At 28.0% G+C, this 22,030-nt stretch overlaps 3 protein-coding genes across 4 annotated transcripts; 2 read left to right on the top strand and 1 right to left on the bottom strand.

Moving 5' to 3' along the window:
- Positions 1-3,311: 3,311 nt before the first annotated feature.
- On the top strand, positions 3,312-5,525 carry LOC132921154 (zinc finger HIT domain-containing protein 3). Of its 2 annotated transcripts, XM_060984016.1 has the most exons (4): positions 3,313-3,529; positions 3,588-3,640; positions 4,543-4,682; positions 5,186-5,525. In XM_060984016.1, exons 1-4 carry the CDS (start codon positions 3,503-3,505, stop codon positions 5,359-5,361), a joined length of 396 nt encoding a protein of 131 aa, XP_060839999.1. In that variant the 5' UTR covers positions 3,313-3,502; the 3' UTR covers positions 5,362-5,525. The 2 variants fall into 2 exon arrangements, with proteins under 2 accessions (XP_060840009.1, XP_060839999.1); XM_060984026.1 differs by lacking the exon at positions 3,588-3,640 and having other exon boundaries at positions 3,312-3,529.
- A 6-nt stretch (positions 5,526-5,531) lies between these two features.
- On the bottom strand, positions 5,532-21,592 carry LOC132921143 (uncharacterized). The gene is made up of 4 exons (XM_060984005.1): positions 21,396-21,592; positions 20,556-20,726; positions 5,730-5,936; positions 5,532-5,664 (listed from the first exon to the last, which is right to left on the bottom strand). The coding sequence occupies exons 1-4, from the start codon at positions 21,504-21,506 to the stop codon at positions 5,569-5,571; spliced, it is 585 nt and encodes a 194-aa protein (XP_060839988.1). The 5' UTR covers positions 21,507-21,592; the 3' UTR covers positions 5,532-5,568.
- LOC132921030 (putative uncharacterized protein DDB_G0271606) lies at positions 14,875-19,095 on the top strand. The gene is made up of 2 exons (XM_060983838.1): positions 14,875-15,246; positions 15,338-19,095. The coding sequence occupies exon 2, from the start codon at positions 15,410-15,412 to the stop codon at positions 18,551-18,553; it is 3,144 nt and encodes a 1,047-aa protein (XP_060839821.1). The 5' UTR covers positions 14,875-15,246; positions 15,338-15,409; the 3' UTR covers positions 18,554-19,095.
- Positions 21,593-22,030: the final 438 nt, after the last annotated feature.

Genomic DNA, 22,030 nt, shown 5'->3' with positions numbered 1-22,030 from the left:
TTGTAGGACTGACTTAATTCTGGATTTGAGTATAGATATTTATAAAAAATGTTAACTAGGTACCAATTAATAATCATTTGAAGTTCAAATGTAATGACATTTTTCACTGGCCAAAGCTGAATAAATAGTCTTCTAAAAAAGTTGGATACTCCTTGCTTATTTTTTTATTTTTATTTATTAGAATAAATGTCAAACAGATTTTGGAATTATTTTAAACAAAGTAAAAATACTAATTTTACAATTAGTTACAAAGAATCATCTGTAATAAAAAATATAGTGAGGTATTGAAGCTGGCCAAGATGTGAAAAAAAATTACCAATTGCAATTGGCTATCGACATCATTCTGATCAGCGGAGAATTATTAGCAGAATTAGTATGGTTTACTGGTATGTAAAATAATCTCCAAATATCGATTCGTTCTAACAAACTGGATGCATCAATATTTCCTTCAATGTACAATAAGCTCATTAATAACACTACAACTGGATAGTTATTAGGACGTACAGATAACAATTTAAAACCAAAAACATTGCTGATATGACTATAGCCTTAAGGAAGATGAGAAATATTGAGACGACAACTGGTAAAACTGAGAAAACAATTCTGGAACTTTATTAAGATGGCGTATGTCCTTTAAGGAATAAAGGGACTATGGCACCGTATTCTAATAATGTCCTTACAAGCGAGCTATATAGTGATAAAAAACATTTAGGAGAATCAAAGTTTGATGATTGATGTCTTAAAAACCTAGTACACGGAGAGCTTTTCAAAAAATAAAATCAATATGAGGTCAAAAATCAAGTGAGGGAACATAGAAGAAGACCAAATCCTTAATTTCGGTAACATGTAAGAGTGGGAAAGAGTCAAAACCAAGGCCGAATTAAGGATCTATTGGGCTCTGAGGCTAAAATTTCATATGGGCCCTTATGACAAAGCTGCTCGCTATGCTCGCAGGAAAATAAATTTATTAACTATTTCAATAATTGACAATTATATTATAAGATTATTAATATACCTATGTAATTTATATTTATATGTCTATAAAACTACTAATTATAGTATAATAAAAGCTAATACTCTATAATTCATTAATTTAGATACAAATTTTAATAATACATTTTAAATTTATTAACAATACATGAACAAATTTATATAAAATGAACAGTAAAGTTTTACAATAAGTATCAAAAAAAGTTAATATATTATATAATATAAAACAAAAACTATTTTATCAAACAAATTTTATTTTCAACTCTCTTTGTACTTCATTTAAGTCTAATGACTCTAATGAATATAAAATCATTTGTATGTCCATGTTTTCTTGAGTCTGACTGGTTTACTTATATAGCGTTGAATAGCTATAAAAAAGCTTTTATAAAAAAAGTATTTGAGGGTGCTACTTTTAAAATTGGGGGTGCTAATACCAACTAAGCGCCCCCCTATTTGCGCCTATGTAATGGTACCTACTCAGAGGCGGATTTACGCATAGGCATTTAGGCAAGCTAAGCACGTGCCTAGGGCGCAACATCTATCATGGGCGCCGTAATTTTTCAGTATAATTTTACTTTTATTTATATAATACTAGCTGACCCGGTAAATTATGTTTTGCCAAAAAGAAAATACTCTTAAAAAAAATCTGCAAAAAAGTTTTAATACCTTGGGCTTGATACTCTTTAAATGACACCTTAACCGCCATTCGGCCACCACTACTGTTGGAATTATGGGAGCGTAATAAGGTTGTTAAGCCCATGTAGTAAACCCATGTTAAAATCGTTTTCTCCATGTTGATCCATTTTTTTGATGATGGCCGGGGGCACCATTTTAATGATTAATTATATCATATGGACAATTTTATAAGCTAAAGCTTGCTGTAGCTTTTTCAATTCGAAAAAACATTCCGGAACTCAAAAAATCAATCATCAAAAAATGTTTTTCGTAAAAAGCTTCTCCTGGCAATTACGAACAATTAAAAAAAAATTTGAGCCAAATCGACCAAGCCGTTCTCAATTGATGAGTTGTTATACATTTTTGGATCCATTTTTATATATAGAGAAAAATAGTGTTATAATGTATTGGGACGGAAAAATGGTAAATCCGTCCCTGTACTTACTGATAAAGTGTCAACAAAAGTGACCTTTCAATATGTTTTAAGTACGATTGATTTGAATATTTTACTTAATAAAGGGAGGACAGAGATTGTTTGGTAGTTGATAATATCTGCCAGATTTCCTGATTTTAAAATCGAAGTAACACGGTTACCTTTCCAAATATCTCCTCAGGCAGGAAGTAATTTGTTAAAAATAGAGGATATTCAATATCCGATATTGGTGAACGAGTACATCAAGGGGCGATAAAAAGAGAGGCAGCTATTCCATCAGGACGGAAACTACGGGTATTTGATAATAATTCAAGAGATACAAATACCTCATCAGTCATCAGTCATCACTCGTAATCATAGATTAATATATTATAATACTCGAAATGGAGATATGAGAAGGAAGAAAAGAGAATTGACAGAAATATGAGGAAGTATATCTATTTCAGATATAACACGTGGGTCAACAAAAATGGAGGAAAAATAAGATAAATTATAAACAAATTTGTAAATTTGTCATCGGAATAAGCTTTAATTTCACCAAAATGGACATATTTTGGAATGTTCCAAGGAAGTCTTTGATATAGCGTACAAATTTCCAAAAAGATTGTGGTTATATCTTATATGTAGGTAAAAGGTAATCAATGGTAATGTAATATATGCTATACATTTTTAAACTAAACGTGCATTTATTCTTTGAAAAAATCATTAAATATATCCAGAAGTCAGGACAAAAGAAACACGAGGGTGGACAAAAATTTTTGTCAGAATTTTTTTCAATTGGCTGTGGTACATTTTTTTTAAATTCAATGTTAATTTGCTCAGAAGTTAGAAACATGAAAACTGAATACTAAACAAATCATGATTTTTTCAAATCGAATAATAATGCTGGGTCTATTATACTATTTAAAATTTAAGCCATGCTTTAATTAAAAAATATTTATTTTTATTTTATTTAATAATAGTGATAGACAAAAGATAGTAATAGCATGACAAAATAGATCTATTTTGTCATGAGTAATAGAACATTTCAAAAATGTACTACTCAATCACAGAATAAATTTATATATTATTATTCTGCGACTCAATTATTACGTAATCTACTTATCTACTATATTTAAATTACAGACTATTTATCATTATTCCTTATCATCTACAATTAGAAGTCACAGATAACAATAATTTTTACAAACACGTTTTTTTAAGATTAGAGAAATTCTGAAGTAAAGAAAAAAATACATAAATATTTATTAATTTATTATGATTCTATTCTTATTAGTTTTTCAACTTTTTGTTTTTATTTAATATTTATAAAAATAAGTTGAAACTGATTCATTTAATAAATTGTTTTTAGCACAAAAGTGAAATGAAGTGTAATATTTGTGAAGTTAACAAATCCAAATATAAATGTCCAAAATGCAGAAACGTCAAGTAGTGAGTATTAATGTTTAAATAATTCTATACATTTTTTTTTTAATTCTATTTTATCCAGTTTTTAGAATTTGGGTTAAATCACTTGCTCATCTTAAAAAATTTCATGTTCAGGTACTTGTTAAAAAAATATTTTCCAGATATTGGTAAAACAGTATTCGGATAAAATAATTTTTTTAAATTTTATGTTATGACATTAATTATTATAATATGATATAATATAATCAAAGCTCACCATACTCAATTTACGATGTGTACAGTATTGCAATGTTTTTTATGTGTAATATAGTAACTATAGTGTACTGCTTTGAACTTTATACAATCCGTGTTTATATTAAATAAATATATTTAAAATCTAATTTGATTCAATATTGTTTTTATTTAGTAGTTTTAATTACATATTTTTGATATTAATAAAACAATCAATTTTCAAACTTAGTAAGACAATATTTATTTTTATTGAAAAATTCAATAGTTCAATAAAATTGGTCTATGTTAAACAGAAACATCTTAAAATTTAAACAATAATGCTAATAATGTGACTAGTAAATAATGCTCACTAAACAAAACATCATGGCGTGAATTGGGTACTATTGAGTTATAGCAAATACTATATACGATAAATAGTATTTGGTTATAGTACACTAGGGATCAAAAATAGAAGTAGAGATATTGAAAATTTACTTAATGCCTTTCTAATTTTATAGTAGTCTATTAATTTAAACAACATTTCACGATATTTGTTTCTTGTATTTAAATTAATATAATTCCTAAAATGTTTTACTTTATTAGTATATGATGTATTACTTAAATTAAAGATATACATTTTTAAAAATAAAACAATTTTTCTAAATTTTTAAATTTATATGTATTTTAATCTAGAATCAGATAAAACATATAATTTTTCATGTTTTCATTAAAATATCCATTGATAGTAAAAATTTTAGTTATAATTGATACAATTTTTTTTGTAGAATAATGATTTTAAGCAATCAAACAATTTATTATTTTTAAAGTTGTTCAGTTGCATGTTACCAAAATCATCTATCAGGTGATTGTACCATAAGCAATCAAGATGCATCAGTTGAAATGGTGAAAAATGAACAACTGTATCCAACTGAAGACACAATCCCATCAGAAAAATTAAATTTACTTTGTATGTATAACTTAACTTGGTATTAATCTAATTCTTGTTATGTTTAGGTTTTATTATTAGTAACATTTATGATTAACCAAACTTTAATTAGATGTATGTAATTAAAATCAATTCAAGATGCTTTCAATCTGGCATTGTTATTAACATGTTTACAACCACAGTATAATTTAGAAAGTCGTTAAGAAAAACCTTATATAAAAAATAAATAAAATATGCCTACAGTAAATAATACTAATATATCTAAAGAGAATCCTATAACAAATATAGTTGACATGTGGTTGTGAATGTATTAAGTTATATTTCAAACTTGATATGATCTAAACAGTTAAACTCTTAACTCACTTAAATTATTTTTTATTATTTAAAACTGTTCTATTTTTTAGATTTCTAATATATTTTTTTTTTAAAACTATGTACATATTTAAATTTAATTTAATAATAAGTAGAGGTTATAACTAACTTATTTTGCTATTGATAAATTATTTTAATTGTTTTATTTTTAGGTTATGATAATCGTCTAAGAGAATTAGTTTCTGATTCTTATTTACAAAAATTATTGGAAAAAATAGACAATAGTACTAGTCCCAATGAAGAATTGGAAAAAGCTATGATTGAACCTATATTTGAAGAATTTGCTAGAAGATGTTTGGAAATTGTAAAGGATGAAAATGCAAATTGAAGTATAATCAATAAATCATTGGAAAATTATAAAAACTTTACAATGTTAATAGATTTAAAAACATCATATTGTTTCCTTAATTTATGATTTTTATCAAAAGGAAAAAGTTGACTGAAAACTGTAATTATATTAATAATATAAGATAGTATTCTTGAATGTAATAATTTTATTTTATTTATATTTTATTTATATTTATATTTTCATTTGCTAAGATGTGTTATAAGTTCTTCTATAAGCAATGTTGTATCTTCTTGGTTTTGGTTTAGGTCTCAACAAATTCAAAATCAAAATAGCATTTGACATCTGTGTGAATAAGTGTAAGTTAAGACACAGATTATACAAGTGACTGCTAAATATTTTTTTCATACTTGTAGAAATGAACAAAAAAATGTTAAAACGATGACTGGATTCAAAAATTTTTCTTCGAGTTTTTTCACTAATTCAAAACAACCCATATGACAATTATTTATTTCAGCATATTGTTTAAGGGTCCACTGATTTTTAAAACATGATACTGGTATTGGTAATTGTTTTGCTTTATAACTATTTTCACCATATAATCCGCAACATGAAAACTGAAAACAAAGTTGTAATTCATAAAGAATTCAAAATGTACTATTATAACATAACCACTTTTTAATTTATCAACAGTTGCATCTTTCTAATATTGCAACGTGAGTTTTATGAATAACTACGCTTCAATTAAAGGGAAAGCCACAGCCTCATAGGCGATGATTGGGGGGTGCTTAGGAGCTTAGCACTCCCCCCCCCCAAAAAAAAAAAAAAAAGATCGAAAGACCTCCAAAATTATTGAACATTCTTCAAAATCACATGGCCAGCTGGACGTCATACTTATTTTACAATAATTGCCAAAATCTTGGAACTTTACAAAATATATTTTTTTCCCCCGAAATGTTGTCAATATAATAATTATTACAACATGACCTAATACTTGTACTAAATTATAAATAGGAACAGGCTTCGGCGGCGACCAGTTTACGTCGGACGGCCGACATATTACACCCGTTTGTCCTAACCTACCTCCCACCTACCTGCATGCCTGCTGTGTTGTATAGCCATGCGCACAAGTTGACCGCCGAACACCGAAGCCTGTTCTTATTTGGAATAGAGAATACTCGTCAACGGCGCGACGGTCGCAATGACAAAAATAAAAATTTCCTATAATCAGACTTTGATACACTGTATATAGTATACGCACAGATAATTATCTATGAGTATACGTAGTTTACCTTTTTAGTTGGTAATTTTGGTGTATTGAAAATAATATTGATATTATTGAGGGGGTGTGAAGACAAAGCCCCCTCGGAATATTTTGCAAAGAAAGGTTTAAGCCCCCCTAAAATTCAATAATCAAATCAACGCCTATGCACAGCATGTTATTCAATATAAGGCTGTTTAAATTATTTACTGTCTAAAAAGAATCTAATCTACTTAATATTAATCATCAACAAAAATTTTTAATATAAGAATATAGATACATCAACAATAGTTAATAAAAAAATACTAAATCTTATAGATAATAATACCTACCTATATAATTGTATATTTGTATTTTTACATAATTCATAAAATTAAGTACCTAGTCAACTTGTTAAAAAAAGATCAAGAATAGTATTATAACATAAATTTCTCAATTTTAAAGTGGATTCAAGACAAATAAGGTGTTCGGTTCATTTAAAAATTTGTTTCATGAGTTTATTTTAGTAATCTATTATTTATTTTTTTTAAGATAATATGAATATGAAATTTAAATATTTTTAAAACATACTAATACAAAGAAAGTAAGTATTTGAATTATAATTATCATAAAAAATTAAGCCTATACCTATATAGGTTTATTTTATAGACTTATAGTAGAACCTCGATTATTTATTCGTGGTAATGGTGGATTACCATAGGGGTCACACCATAAATAAAAACCACGGTTAATTGAGACTATATTTTTATATTTAATAAATTACATTAATTTACAATGTCATGTTATGAAGTTAGGACTTGAAATATGAAATAATCATTCTTTGTTTTTTGTGATTAAAAATTATTTTCCAAGTATAAAATCTTCGTCTATATAAAACTATTTAAAATACAGTCCACACACTAATACACTATTATTATTTATTGTTCTTAACCTACGTAAAATATACCTTCTAGTTACGCGGCTATTCCTTTACTTTTTATTTAAACAAATTTTCGAAAGAGCGGTTAATCGCGAACACAGGTAGTCAGGTTCTAATGCACATTGCACATAATATATTATATATATTTATATTATAAATAATGATTACTAAAAGAATTTCTTAAAACATGACAAATAACGCATCCCTCCCCCCGAAATAATTTTGAGTAAATTATGTTGCGGCACAATTTGTATTGCTATATTTTGTAAATCCCCCCCCTCAACGAAATTTTTTTTGTATACGTGCTTGTAGGTAAGTATTGCTGTTTTTATGATATTTTAAGATATAACTATATAAGTATTAAGTTTAAGTAGGTACCTATTGAAAAATCATAAAAATATGAAGCACCGTCTCACTCATACATTCTATTGTTGGTCGTAATTTTTGTAGTAACAGGGCAAAAGCCAACTATTTTTATACGACAATGACAGTACATTGCATATACCAATAACTACAACAATATATAAATATAACTACATGACTACATGTACATATTTTTATTATTTTTAAATAAGGTTAATTGAGTGTAAATTGTGGATCATTAAGAATAAGCAGTGTCTTAATTTACATTAATTAAAGACTAAGCCATCACATTCAATTATTGTACTATATTTTTAGAAATTGAAAATAAAAAAAAATTTCGATATTCTACGAATTTAATGATAGTGGTAAGTGTAGTAGGTATCTGCATATTATTATAGGGAGGTATGTATTTTTACTTATAATAGGTAACCAGCCACCAAGTAGGTAATAATAGTACCTCGGTATTTAAATTAAAATCATAATACACCATGTTTAAACGTAATACAATTTATAAGAAAATAGGAACACAATTTTTTTTTCTTGTGTCAAGCTGAATAAAACAACGATACTGTACAAGTGTAATTTATAATAATAAATAATTAGTCAGTTGGGTACATATATAATATCATATAGATATCTTCATATAGTGCATTGCTCCAGCGCCCACGAATTGTTTCTTATATATTTAAGGGGCCCGAATCGGGTTACATCTACATATTATATCAGTAAACGGTTTAAACACTGATACACGTAAAATGAACTTCATAGTTTTACGTGAAAATAACTTACTATAAGCTTTATGAGATACATGTATTATGTAGTGTGTAGGTATCTAATTTTTTTGAACAGAGAAAAATAACTATTTCCAAATATAGTCTTATGGGTATACATTTTAATAATTTTATTACAGTAATATTATAGTCTGTATATTACTGTATCTGTACAAGTCATATGGATATTTTTAGTTCTTTTATTTTTTTTACGTATAGGTAGCGATAATAAATAATAATACAATTCACATAGAAAAAAAATAAAAAATACAAAAAACAACTCACCTATATAGAGGCAAAATCATGGGCGTAGGTAAGGGGAGGGTTTTGGGTGTTCAAACACCCCTCGAAATTATATAAAACAATTGTATTATTTAATACATACAAATAAATTATTCATAATTTTATAATATTAATATAGATTTAGACAAAAACCGGCTCCGAAAATATTTCTTACCTACGCCCATGGGCAAAATAATTACCTAATTTCAATTTTGCATTGTTCTTTATATTATAATCTGTTTGACTTAAGAACCCCCAAAGGACGAAACAGTCCTCAATAATAAGAAACCCGAATGAGAACAAGATAGGGCAAATGAAAATAATCATAAACTACAAAGTTAGCAGAAAGCAGTACAGCGTTACCGCCGTTACCCAGTAGGTATATACATACAAGTAACAAGTAAAATCTTATGACGGAGAGAGGACCAAGAAATTAGGTATTCTAGAGAAATCTTCATTCTTCACATATTATATGGTTCTAATTCTGAATTGATAACTAATAAGAAATAATAAACAATATTATTATTCGGTAATCGGTAAAAAACGACACGGAAAAAAACGACAAAACGTTAATTTTGGTTAAAAGTTATTAAAATAATTGTCATAAATAAAATTATTTTTAAATTACATAGAAATTTGACAGCACGCTTGTTGAAATAAACTTTAAATTTATATTAATTTTTTTAATATATAAGTTATATATATATTTATATTAGAAGTAAGGCTTCAACATCACAGATCATTAGCTTAAAGTTATATTTGTATACCTATACACAATGATACACATATTGGATTGCGATATGTGTCGTATATTATTATTTATTTATTTAATTTAACAATAATTGACTTTTTATTACATATTTATTTATATATGTATAAATAATATACTTATTTGAAATTTTAAAGTTAACTGCATGTGTCGTATACTATTCAATATTATGATATCAATAGAATTTATTTTTATTATTATTTATTTATTTAATTTAACAATAATTTACTTTTTGTAATATATTTATACTTAATTAATACTTATTTTAAATTTTAAAGTTAACTACTTTTAACGTTTTTTGATGTGGTATATTTATTATATAAAATTTGTTTAAATGTATATTTATTTATAATGTCGTTTTTTTCCTAGATAAGTATAGTGACTTCTGATAAGTTGACATTGAAAATCAGAAAATAGGTATATTCAAAATGGATAAAATTACTTCAATACTATTATATGAATGACAAAATCTATTTTGACTAGCTACATATGACATATATATTATTTTATTGATATTATTGTAAATTGTAGAAGTTACTCTTGGCTGCAGTCGTAAAACTCAAAAACGATATTCATGCGATAATATTTTATCTTTTTATCATTATTTTACGTTGTTTTCTTTATAATTGTGGAATATATATATATAACTTATATTATGTACCATAATACCATGTAGGTACGTATACTAGCTATGTATAGTATGTATAGGTACATGAAAATGTGAGATCCAGTAATAATAAATAGTTTTTTATTTAAAATTTATTAAAAAATATACAATCCATAAATACATTTTACAATAAGCATATACGCGCAGAAGAAAAATAAATTACAAGATATGAATGCTTGAGGGGAGTAGTTTAATTACCCAGCAGTAACACTCGTCTCGATTGACTAGTTCGGCTATTTTACATTTTTACATATTACATTTAATATATATTTATTGATTTTTTATTTATGTTTTAATATTATTTATTAATTTGGCTTGTCGAGTCGCGACACCAGTGTTTTTTAAGTCTTATTGGTGGATTTCTAGGAATGTTTACTGATTGTAGTGCAGAAGTAAGTGAATTCGGATAGTTCGTACACTTCAGCAGTGCAAGATCGGAATGTATAGAGTATAATATGGTTCGATAGAAGGGCGCATTAACTGCATTAGTAATTAGTAATTAGTAATTACTATTATCACTTAGGTTAAATTAGGTTAGTCACTAATTACATAAAGTGATATGGATAAATGGATTGGAACGTTTGAATTTTATAAATGTTGGCATGTTGCTATGTTGAATACGCCATTAGCTTAAATAGGCTTCAGAAGGATTTAATATAACAGTAATTATTATTTAGTTTTAGTTTGGATTGTTTACCTAGTCATGGGTGCAGTCATATAGAGTATAGACACTTTCGTCTATAGTTTAATAAGAAGCGTTGGTTACTAATGGTATATAATTTTGTTTGCCTGAGAGACCAAAAGGACTATACATTGTCTAGGAGTGAAGGTTATATGGGAAAATTTTTCGATTTCGATTTTTATTTAAATTTTCGATTTTGAATCAGTGGCGGTCAAATTATTTTGTCATGGGGGGATCATTAAAATATAATTTATGGTTATGCACTTAACACTTATATCTAATATCAATTTTTTAAATATTAAGGTAAATTAGTACTTTATTTATAACAAGTGAGGAGTTTATGTTATTGAATATTCACGATCATCGAGCAAGCCTTGATCCTATAGAATGAGTCTAGATCTATAATCTATAGATAATAATAATATAATATACGTTCATAGATGTTGTTTTGAGAAAAAAATAAAACAAAAATTAATACATCTACATTATAGTACAATATATTATATACTTTTAATTGTTATAAATATTAAAGAAAAAAGTCATAAGGGGGAACTATCCCCACTCATTCCCCCACGATTGACCGCCACTGTTTTGAATAATGAATACTATGTCATTTAGATGACTTTGTAAACGTTGACGAAAATAGGATTGTCATTAGAAGTAAAAATGATTTTTTCATCCGCAAATTTAGCTATACTGGGGTATAACTATTTCCAAAGGAATAGTCAAACCAAAATCGAATGAAAAATTACAGAAAATTGAACACAAACATTATACGTATAAATAATAAAACACCAGAAAATTTACTTAAGTATTTGGCCATAGTCGGAAATAGGTATCGGATTTGAAGAATAAGAAGTAAAGTTCCTTTTCTTTAATATAATTATTGAAACTTTACATTGGAGAGGCATGTATGATAGTCTTATTATGGAATTAAGAATATGGGTTGGATATCAATAAAATGTCAACAGGTGTTAAATTGAACAAACTAATATAGGCCCGCACGATTATTCTCAGTGGGGCCAAGTATTTCATTATATGAAATTAAAATTTAAAAAAAAATAAAAAATATGCCAACTTGATAAAAATCATAATATCTTGAATTCTTGAAATTGATCGTATTTTTGATTTATAGTTAGATTATTTACAGGGTGATTTTATTTTTTAAATGTAAAATAAATATGCCTTGCTCGTTATTTCAAAAACTATCAACATTTTTAAAAAAAATTAAGTTAAAATTTTTTTGTTTTGCGTAGGTCCAAAATGCGTAGGTTCCATAATATATAACACTTTTTTTAGTCATTTACTAACCTATAATATTTTTCATTTAATATAACATTTTTTTCTAGAAAATGAGTTATTGATATTGATATTCGATTATATATTAATATATATTATATTATAGTATACCTACCTATTAACTATTATACTCATGAGCGCCCGGAGGAGGGGGGCAAAGACGGGGCATTTGCCCTCTCCCCTGGAATTCAAATAGAATATTGAACATTTTAACTTTTATTTTGATTTATATACATTTCATCGTTATTTTTACTTTAGTGTGTGGGGTTGGTATTTGATTTCATATAATTCTAACACATTTTGTAGTATAAAAGGAATAAACATTTTTTAATGTATTTTTTAGTGTTTAATGTCATTATGCATTTATGCCCCTCTTTGATAAATTTCCTGTGGGCGCCCATGATTCGGGCATGATTATACTATATATTATACATTAACTGTCATGTGACCGCCGACAGTTATTCTATATTCTATATTTCTATAATATGGTTCATCGTTTATCGGATCGTTAAAGTCAAATATATTTTTCCGTCTTATTCCTTATTAGTTATATTTATTATATTTGAAAACATATTTAAAATCATAAAAACGATATGTTAATTACATTAAATGAATCGTAATTATTCCCGCTACGTCACTGCGCTTTTAAAAGGTATAATATTTAAAATCATATTAATTTACAGCAGACAGCAGTCGTGTGGTGTATACTGGTGTGGTAGTAATGATTATAAGTATAGACGCTATAAAGATAGCGGTCACAAAAGTATAAAATTTTAAAATTTTAAATGACCGCCAGCGGTCATATTGCAGTTTATGTGTTTTAATAAAACTTAAATAAACTTAAACTTAAACCTAATATTGTAATGTAAGTAAAATTTTAAATAATTAATTTTTATAGATAAATAAATAAATTTTATTTCCTAGATTAGATTATTTCTTGGGGAAATCTTTATATTACTATCTGCAATAGTAAATTACAGCGTACATGTATGATTGTATTAAAGCAATTTTTATACATTTGTTTATGTTCTTATACATCATAGTATCATATACTATATACGCGATACGCCACGGTCGCCACGTGATTTAAGTGCAAGATCATAGTTTATGATAGTTATATTTTATTGTTATAGGTACCCTGTTATGGATCGCCACTCACCACTTGCCAAGAGTTTACACATCGTTAGAATTTAAAAACGAAGTCAATATGACAATACCCGTGCATTAGAGACCACGGTGGCACAGTCTTGTATTATACGAGACTCGAGTTACACAACATTATTATAAGAAATATGACTATGGACAGAACCTAATGTGTATGCTATATCTTTTTCTAAAAATGTTATGTTTGTTGAACTATTCTCACTCTATCTCTCTCGGTATTAATTATACATAATATATAATATAGATAATCTTAAGCCGTATAGTGTATACAAGATACAACTGTTGTCTGTTACTGACTAGTGACCACTGAACAGTGTACCGAGTAGTGACCACGATTTAAGATATATTTTTTAAGTAGTGACTATTGATTTGGTCTCCGTACCAGTAATCGGTCAAAAAGTCCGTTTAAAAAAAGTTGGACAAAAAGTCTGGATTCAGTTTTTATAGTCGGACAAAAAGTCTAAGCACATTTTAGTGTTGCGGACAAAAAGTCCGAAAATACTAAATATTTTTTATAATTAATATTAAAACATATTATATTACCTATATTAAAAATTTAAAAATGTTTATAGACATTATTAATACATTATATTCATTTCAATTTTCTTATTTTCATTTATAATTATATAATTTATTACAACATATAAGAACAATATCAAAATTTATTTGTAACTATAAATACATTTTAATAAACTATGCATTTTATTTTATTTATAAACACGTCAATCTAAACAAAAAAATAAATAAAAATATTATATCATAATTATAATAAAAAAATATAAATTTGTCATTATTATAGGTACCTAACTATACTACTATAGTGGATTTCCGTTATTTTTGTTAGTTATACGAAAATATAATAATAACATGTGTATAGCATTTTTAAATTTTCAAAATAAATATTAATTAGGACAATAATTTTTTTTGTATTTTCGGACTTTTTGTCCGATTGTAAAAAATGAATCCGGACTTTCACTTTTTGTCCAACTTTTTTTTTAAAGCAGACGTTTTGTCCCCGGACTTTTTGTCCGCGATTCCTCCGAACAAGACCGAACCTCATGCAGTCATGCTCTGTCCTCTGATATCAGTCCAATTCTTTATTTCCATTGTATATATCCATCATAGAGTAATGAGTAATATGTATTACCCTATGACCTATGATATCCATAGACCTTTTACTACTTATGGTATGAAGTCAGACACTCAGACGTCAGTAGTCAGTATATATTATAATTATTATATAATATCTTACTTCATGGTACATTTCTATGGAGTAAAATGAAAAAAAAATTAATCCGTTTTGTTCCATGAAAAATCGTACGCGATATCTGATAAGAGTCATAGCCATATGTTCGCAAGGTCGAGGTTGTTTTTTTTTCGCGCATTCCTTGTCGATGAGGCGTGTTTTCGTGGAAATATGCAGCAGTACGTACGTTTGCGTCTGTGAAACGCGAAAAAATCCAAATTGACGATTATTTACGAATTACGATTCTGCCGTTTCGTTTCTCGATGCCGTCAGTTTATCTTCTGTTTCTGTCGATCGCAACGTTGACGCTTGCAGTGTCCGCGCCGCAGACTGCAGTGTCCGATTGATGTCGAAACTAGTCGGTCGTAGACTACGGTGGACGGTGGTACGCGTACGCTCGTGTCCGTTTCAGTTTGATATTTTTTTTGAATTTTTTTCCTCGCGCCGCTGACTTGTAGTCATTTGTTATTCAAAGCATACAATGTTGCACATAAACTCAATGAAAGTATGTAACGCACATATTTTGTCTTATACACTTTAAACTCGTTGTTATAATACATTTATATATCAATACATTGTTAACTATACGTGTTTAGGCGGCCACGTTTCCAGCCTAGGTTATTCCATTGTAGGGATATTGTACAATTATTGAACTGATAAATACCGCCATGGATGACGGTAGTGCAGATCAAAAAGCCAACGATGTACAACCTGATATAAAACAAAATTGTGTAGAAAACACTAATTCCATACAACCACCATCTAGTGATAACTGTGTAACCAAAAAGACATCGTTTGAAATCACTAGTATCACAGAACCGAATAACGATGACAACGATGAAGACTCTCCAGACACTGATTCACATGTTCATGACCACAGAACAGTAGATAACAGGCATGAAGCTGAATTGCAAAATTATGCTGACAACATGGTTGTATACAATACGTCTAATGATCTAGGCAGTACTGCACCAGTCATACCTACTAGCTCACAATATGGTCTGGCTATTGTTGATAATTCAGATAGTGGCCATTCTTTAGGTTCTATAAAAAATGAAGATATGCATGGTGTTGATGCTAATTCACAAAAGAATGAGTGTGATTTAAATGGTCTTCAAAATAAAAATAGAAATGAACGATTTAAAGTGGTGAAAATTGAAAGTACAGAACCATTCAAACGTGGTCGTTGGGTATGTATGGACTTTTTAGATCATTCAATGAATCAACAACAATCAGGTAATAATAAAATATTAATGGTAAATGGTGATAACAAAGCTTATTCTCAGGCAAATGACTTGGATACAACTGAGCCGTTAGACAATGGCCATCATGAAAGTCCTGAGTTTAGAGTTTGTACTAATAATGTCAGTACTTATACTAGTAATTGTAATAATTCTGAAAATTATAAAAATCCAACTTCTACTTATAATATTGTATCGTCTGGTGTAACTACTCCTATCCATAGTGCTTGTGTGTCTCCTGGTCAAAGTTTACAGACTAATATGCAAATCCCAGTATTAACAAGTCAGCCAATTTCAACTTCTGTGCAAGCACCTCAGCCACAAAGTCTTACTCAAGTTCAATTATCAGCTCAGCATAATAATATTAATCAGAATTGTATACCACATTCCAGCTTACAGTCTCATCAAATACAACAAGTTATTGCAAATGCTGGAGTAATGCAATCTCAATTACAACAAACTCAACCAGTTATCAATGTTATGCAAAATCAAAACCCATCAATACAACCACAGTCTATTCAGCATATAAATTCTGTAGATCAGAATGTTTCACAAACTATGCCACAACAATATCAACCTATGTCACAGGCAAATTTACAACAACAAATTATGCAGCATAACATACCAGCACAGTTTCAAAAGTCATTTGTACCACAGAGTCAATCTGTTTTACCTAACTGTGCACCTATACAACAATCAGTTAATCAAATGATTAATCAACAAGTTCCTCAATATTACAACTCCACACCAGTCCAGTCTCAAAATGTTTCTTCTGAATCTTCAACTGCCGTCTCTATGTCCAATCAACATATTGGTCAACAGCAATTTCAATCAATACCTATTCAAAATCAACCATTGCAAAATCATGTGCAGCTACAACAAAACCAACAACAGTTGCCACCCCCTGTGCAACAGATGCAACAACAGCCTAGTCCACAACAAAATATGGTACAACAAAATCAAATGCAATCTCAAATGGTACAACAAAATCAGCAATTGTCTCATCAGCCATCTATTTCTCAGCCTAGTCAACCTCAACAAACCCAGTCCGTTCCTCAACAAAGTCAACAAATGTCACAGCAACAACACATTCAACAACCTCAACAAACACCACAACCACAACAGACACATGTCCAGCAAGTATCTTCTTCACAGCAACAGCAGCAGCAGCAACAACAACAAGCGCCTCAACAAATTCAACAAGTTGGACAACAATTACAAGGACCTCAAGGTTCACAAATTCAGCAGCAATTGCCTCAACAAACTCATCATATCAATCAACTTACTCAAATTAACAATCAACCACATCAAATGCCTCAATCAAATCAAATGCAACAAATAGCTCAGCAAAGTCAGCAAATTTCACATCAACCTCAACAAATTACATTACAGAGCCAACAGATACCCTTACAGACACAATTACAACATTCTAAGCAAATGCAAACCACTCAAATTCAGCCTCAATCTCAACAGATTCCTCAACAACAGCAGATTCCGCAACAACAACCGATTAGTCAGAGTCAAATGATTCATCAAAATAATCAACAAATAAATCATTCAGGGCAAATGATTCCTCAGCAAACTCTTAATCAAGGACAACAGTTAAATCAACAAAACCAACAAGTTCAACAGCAACAACCTCAACAGCAAATACAGCAACAATTAGTCCAAACTAGCCAACCTAGTCAACCAATGTCTCAACAAATTCTACAGTCAAATCAAAGTATGTCTCAACAAAATCAAGTACTAACTCAACAATTAGGCTTAAATCAATCAAATCCCCAAATGTCTGTATCTCAATCTCAAAACCAACAAGTAATTCAACCTCAACACATACAACAGACAGGACAGCAATATCAACAACCTCAACAAATGATGCAATCTCAGCCTCAACAATTACCAATGCAAAATAATCAATCCATCATGCATCAACCAACTTATTCACAGGCTCAAAGTTTGAACGCCATGCAACTTCAACAAGCTGTAATGCAAATTCCGACTAATACTGTTACATCCACACAAATGCATATTCAGCAACAACAGCCAGTGGGTCAATCCAATATGATGCAACAACCTCAAATTACCGTTATGCCGCAAAATAACATACAACCCACAATTCCCATGTCCCAACAACAAATGACATATTCACTGCAACAACATGTACCTATTAACCAAAACTATGTTAATAGTATGCAAAATTGTTACATTCCTTCCCAACAACAAATGGCTCCATACAAACCTTCAATGAAAACTGTAGAAACTGTCAACAAAAAAAAAGAAGACAATAATACTGAAGATGTTGATAATGGAACCACTAATAGCGCAACTACTACTGTTGCTATAGATAACAAAATTGAACAAGCTATGGATTTAGTTAAAAGCCATCTAATGTATGCTGTGCGTGAAGAAGTAGAAGTATTAAAAGAAAAAATCGCAGAACTAATGGATAAAGTTGGATTACTAGAAACAGAAAACTCTAATCTTAGGATGCTTGTACCACCAGACATGTTAGAACAATACAACCGAGAAAAACAAAAATCTACCAACGGTCAGTCAACTCATAATCAATAGGCTTAAGTTTAAACTATTTGGTAATCTATGATATATCAAAATGTTAGGCCAAATAATGTAAAAACAGTGATGTGTACAGATTGTTATCTTTATTAGTTTGATTTGTACAGTGTAATATTAGTAAAAACTTTAATCAATTTATTTTATTAGCTAACTATGTAGCTAGGTATTTACTTTTATATTTTTTTGAATATGATGATATTTCAAATCAAATAGGCCCAAAGTTGAAAAATATTCAAGTGTTAAGTATTTTAGAATATGAAAGGAAGCAAGGACACTGTTATACTTTATTTTGTTCATTTATACTTTTCATAAAATATTGATAATTTTGTTTTTCAATGTGTTTATTTTTTAAGACTGTTTATAATTAAAAAAAATTCAAAATTGAAGTCAAGATAATGATTAATTTTTTTTAATTATAGTATACGACTATGCGAGGTACATTATGTCCTTGCTTTGTGATGTGCAATTGTTTGTGAATTTAAATGTAAACTATATTTTAAGATGGCAACTGACTGAATAAAACACAATTGTTGGTTAAATTTAAATGATAATTTTTTTAGGTGTGCAGAAAAAAATATTGATAGTTAATTTATGCTCCAACTGATTATTTTATATAATAACCAGTATATGAAAGTTCATATAAAAGACATTTTTTGATTGTAAATTAGAATTAACTATAATTTATCTGATATTATTAAACTAACAAACAACACTTAAATATGATTATATGAATAATTTAAATTAAATCCTACATGATAAACATATCATTGTTACATTTGTTAGTTTATTATAAAGAATTATATTCTTTATAAAATATATTTATTCTCATATGTGTCTATAAAAAGTGAGTAAAATACGATATACAGTTTAATACACTTTTTTGGAAATTGATATAACCATTGATTAACCAGTGCTATTATTATCTCTGTCACTAGATATTTTTACTAAATTTAAATTGTATAATTATTTCTACAACACAAACACGCTGGCATCTAATCACAATTGTAGTCAATAACAAAATTGTTGCTGTCAAAGTATTAACTTATTGATAATTTTTAGTCTTATAAGTTATAATGTATATTTTCTTCATATCTCTATATTGCTCATATTTGTGGTTTTCTGAATCATTAGCAGTGATGCATTACAAAGAAAATACTCAAATTTTAAACTATGAAGTTTTTGATACAGGTAGTAAAAAAATTTATATTCTATAGTTATTTATACAATTTTGCATTAAATACTCAATTATTCTTATATTGCTATGTTAAACACCACTTACACTATTCTATATGTATATATTTTAAATATAATAACTAATTAAACAAGAATCATTGTTTAAAACTTATTACTGTCTGTGATTAAAGTAAGTTTAACTTTTTAAATCCATTATGGCCTGAAGATAGTAGCATTTGAGTTATATTTTAAACACTTTCTTAAGAAAAATATTTGAGTATTTATCCAAAATGTCTGCTCTTTACAATAATGGTCACTAGCTATACATAAAATAAATTAATAATTCTTTTTATTTATTTCACTCATTTCCTAGTACATATTATTTAATTGGTACCAGAAATGTGTAACACTCGATTATTAAAATATGTAATTGTGAAATTTAATATGTAATTATTATCGGTATGGTAATTTATTTTATATTAGCATTCTAGGTCTAGCTTCAATATAGTTTTAAAATATATTTTTATTAGCTTGCTGTATAATGTGCAAAGATTTCTATGTATATTTTATTTGTTTCAATTATTATTATGAATTGTGATAGTTTCAATATATACAAAATTAATAAGGCTTGTGAATGTATACCTAATATTTATGTATTGAAGATATTTGTTTTTGCCTTTTCAGTTCAAGAATATATGTTCTTCTTTTTATACTCCTACTAGATAATATATATTATAATAAATAAATAACTAATTTATGATAAAAAAAAAACGAGTATTATTATTATTTTTAACTATTTAAATTAGATTTAGATTCTATAGATTACTTCAGACTGAAATGAATTCCAACGTTGTGTGACATCTGATTGAATGTCGTAACTTAAAAAACTCGATTTCATTTCTTTTTTTACCATAGTTTCTTGATCGGTTATTCTGTTGAATATTATTATTCCAAGTCCAAGCTGAAATATTGCACTGATCATCATAATACCACTAATCTATATTTAAATTAAATATACAAGTTTAATGTTTAAATATTGTAGTTAATCATTATTATTGATAATCAGGTATCTACAAAATAATTATAATTGTTAATACAAAAAAAAAAAGTAATAAACATATTATTATATACATAATAATGTGTATAACTATCAAAAGTGGTCTAGCTTCTTACATGAGTAGGTTTAATTTTGGGAATTAAAACTTTAAATTTAAATCTTTGAAAGTTTGATATGAGCCCACCCCTCGGGTTTTTTCTCACTTTTTTGAGTATTTTCTTGTCATTCACTAATCACATACTTACATACTTATATTACTGGTACCTCGAAAAATAAAATAAAATTTAGACCTTCCCAAAAATATAATCCTAATAAAAAGAATTCCATATGAAATTTTTCACTCATTATTTTTATATTTAAAAAAAAATATTTTATGGACTGGTATTTTACCAGTGCACTTTCAATAATAAATATTAACAGTTAACACACAATAGAATGTTATTAGGTATACCTACTTAATACTTATATAATATTATCATAACATTTTATAGATACTTTTCTAATCCATTATATCTGTAGACTGTAACTATTATATTGTAGTATGTATAAGACTAGATACTAAAGTAGAAAATATTATATATTTATATATAATATATTATACATTCGAACCTCGATAAGTCGGAAAATCGGAAACTTTGATAAGTCAAAATAAAATATGGCATTCCCTGGCAAACACCTCGATTGCTTGAAAGAAAAACTATAGATAGGTAACTCGAACATTCTGAGACTGAGTTCCAAATATAGACAGATAATAACTGATCATTTTTATATTTTATATCCATTTATATTTTATTCCATTTGTATAATCTGCTTGTCCGTTCCGATAATCGTTCTAATCGTGTTTATTATGTTTACTATTGTGTTTATTTTTTATATAGTCGTGCTATCGTAATCAAATACAGCAGATTACGCAGTGGGTCACAACCTACTACCATACCACTTATTTAAAATTGGACTCAACACTCAAAAGTAGCTAAAATTGCCTCCTGCCCAGTTGTGGTGGGGATTACTCCGAATTTCAATACCTGCTCCTAAATTGTCCATCTCTCTTTCTCAAAGAACTCAATCAAAGGTTTTCTATTTCCACTCTCGGTATCAACTCTTTCAGCTAATAATGTAAGTTTAATTACCTATACATAATACATACGATTAATTGTATACTCCAATCTGGCCTCCAAATTTAGTAGTGTGAGCTTTACCATATATATGATTGATTATAAATGATGTCCCCAGTAATTGTTGAA

Source organism: Rhopalosiphum padi, chromosome 1 (genome assembly GCF_020882245.1).
Source record: "Rhopalosiphum padi isolate XX-2018 chromosome 1, ASM2088224v1, whole genome shotgun sequence".
Taxonomy (NCBI): domain Eukaryota; kingdom Metazoa; phylum Arthropoda; class Insecta; order Hemiptera; family Aphididae; genus Rhopalosiphum; species Rhopalosiphum padi.
Note: the sequence above shows the minus strand (reverse complement) of the source record. Positions and strands in the feature narration are given on the sequence as shown.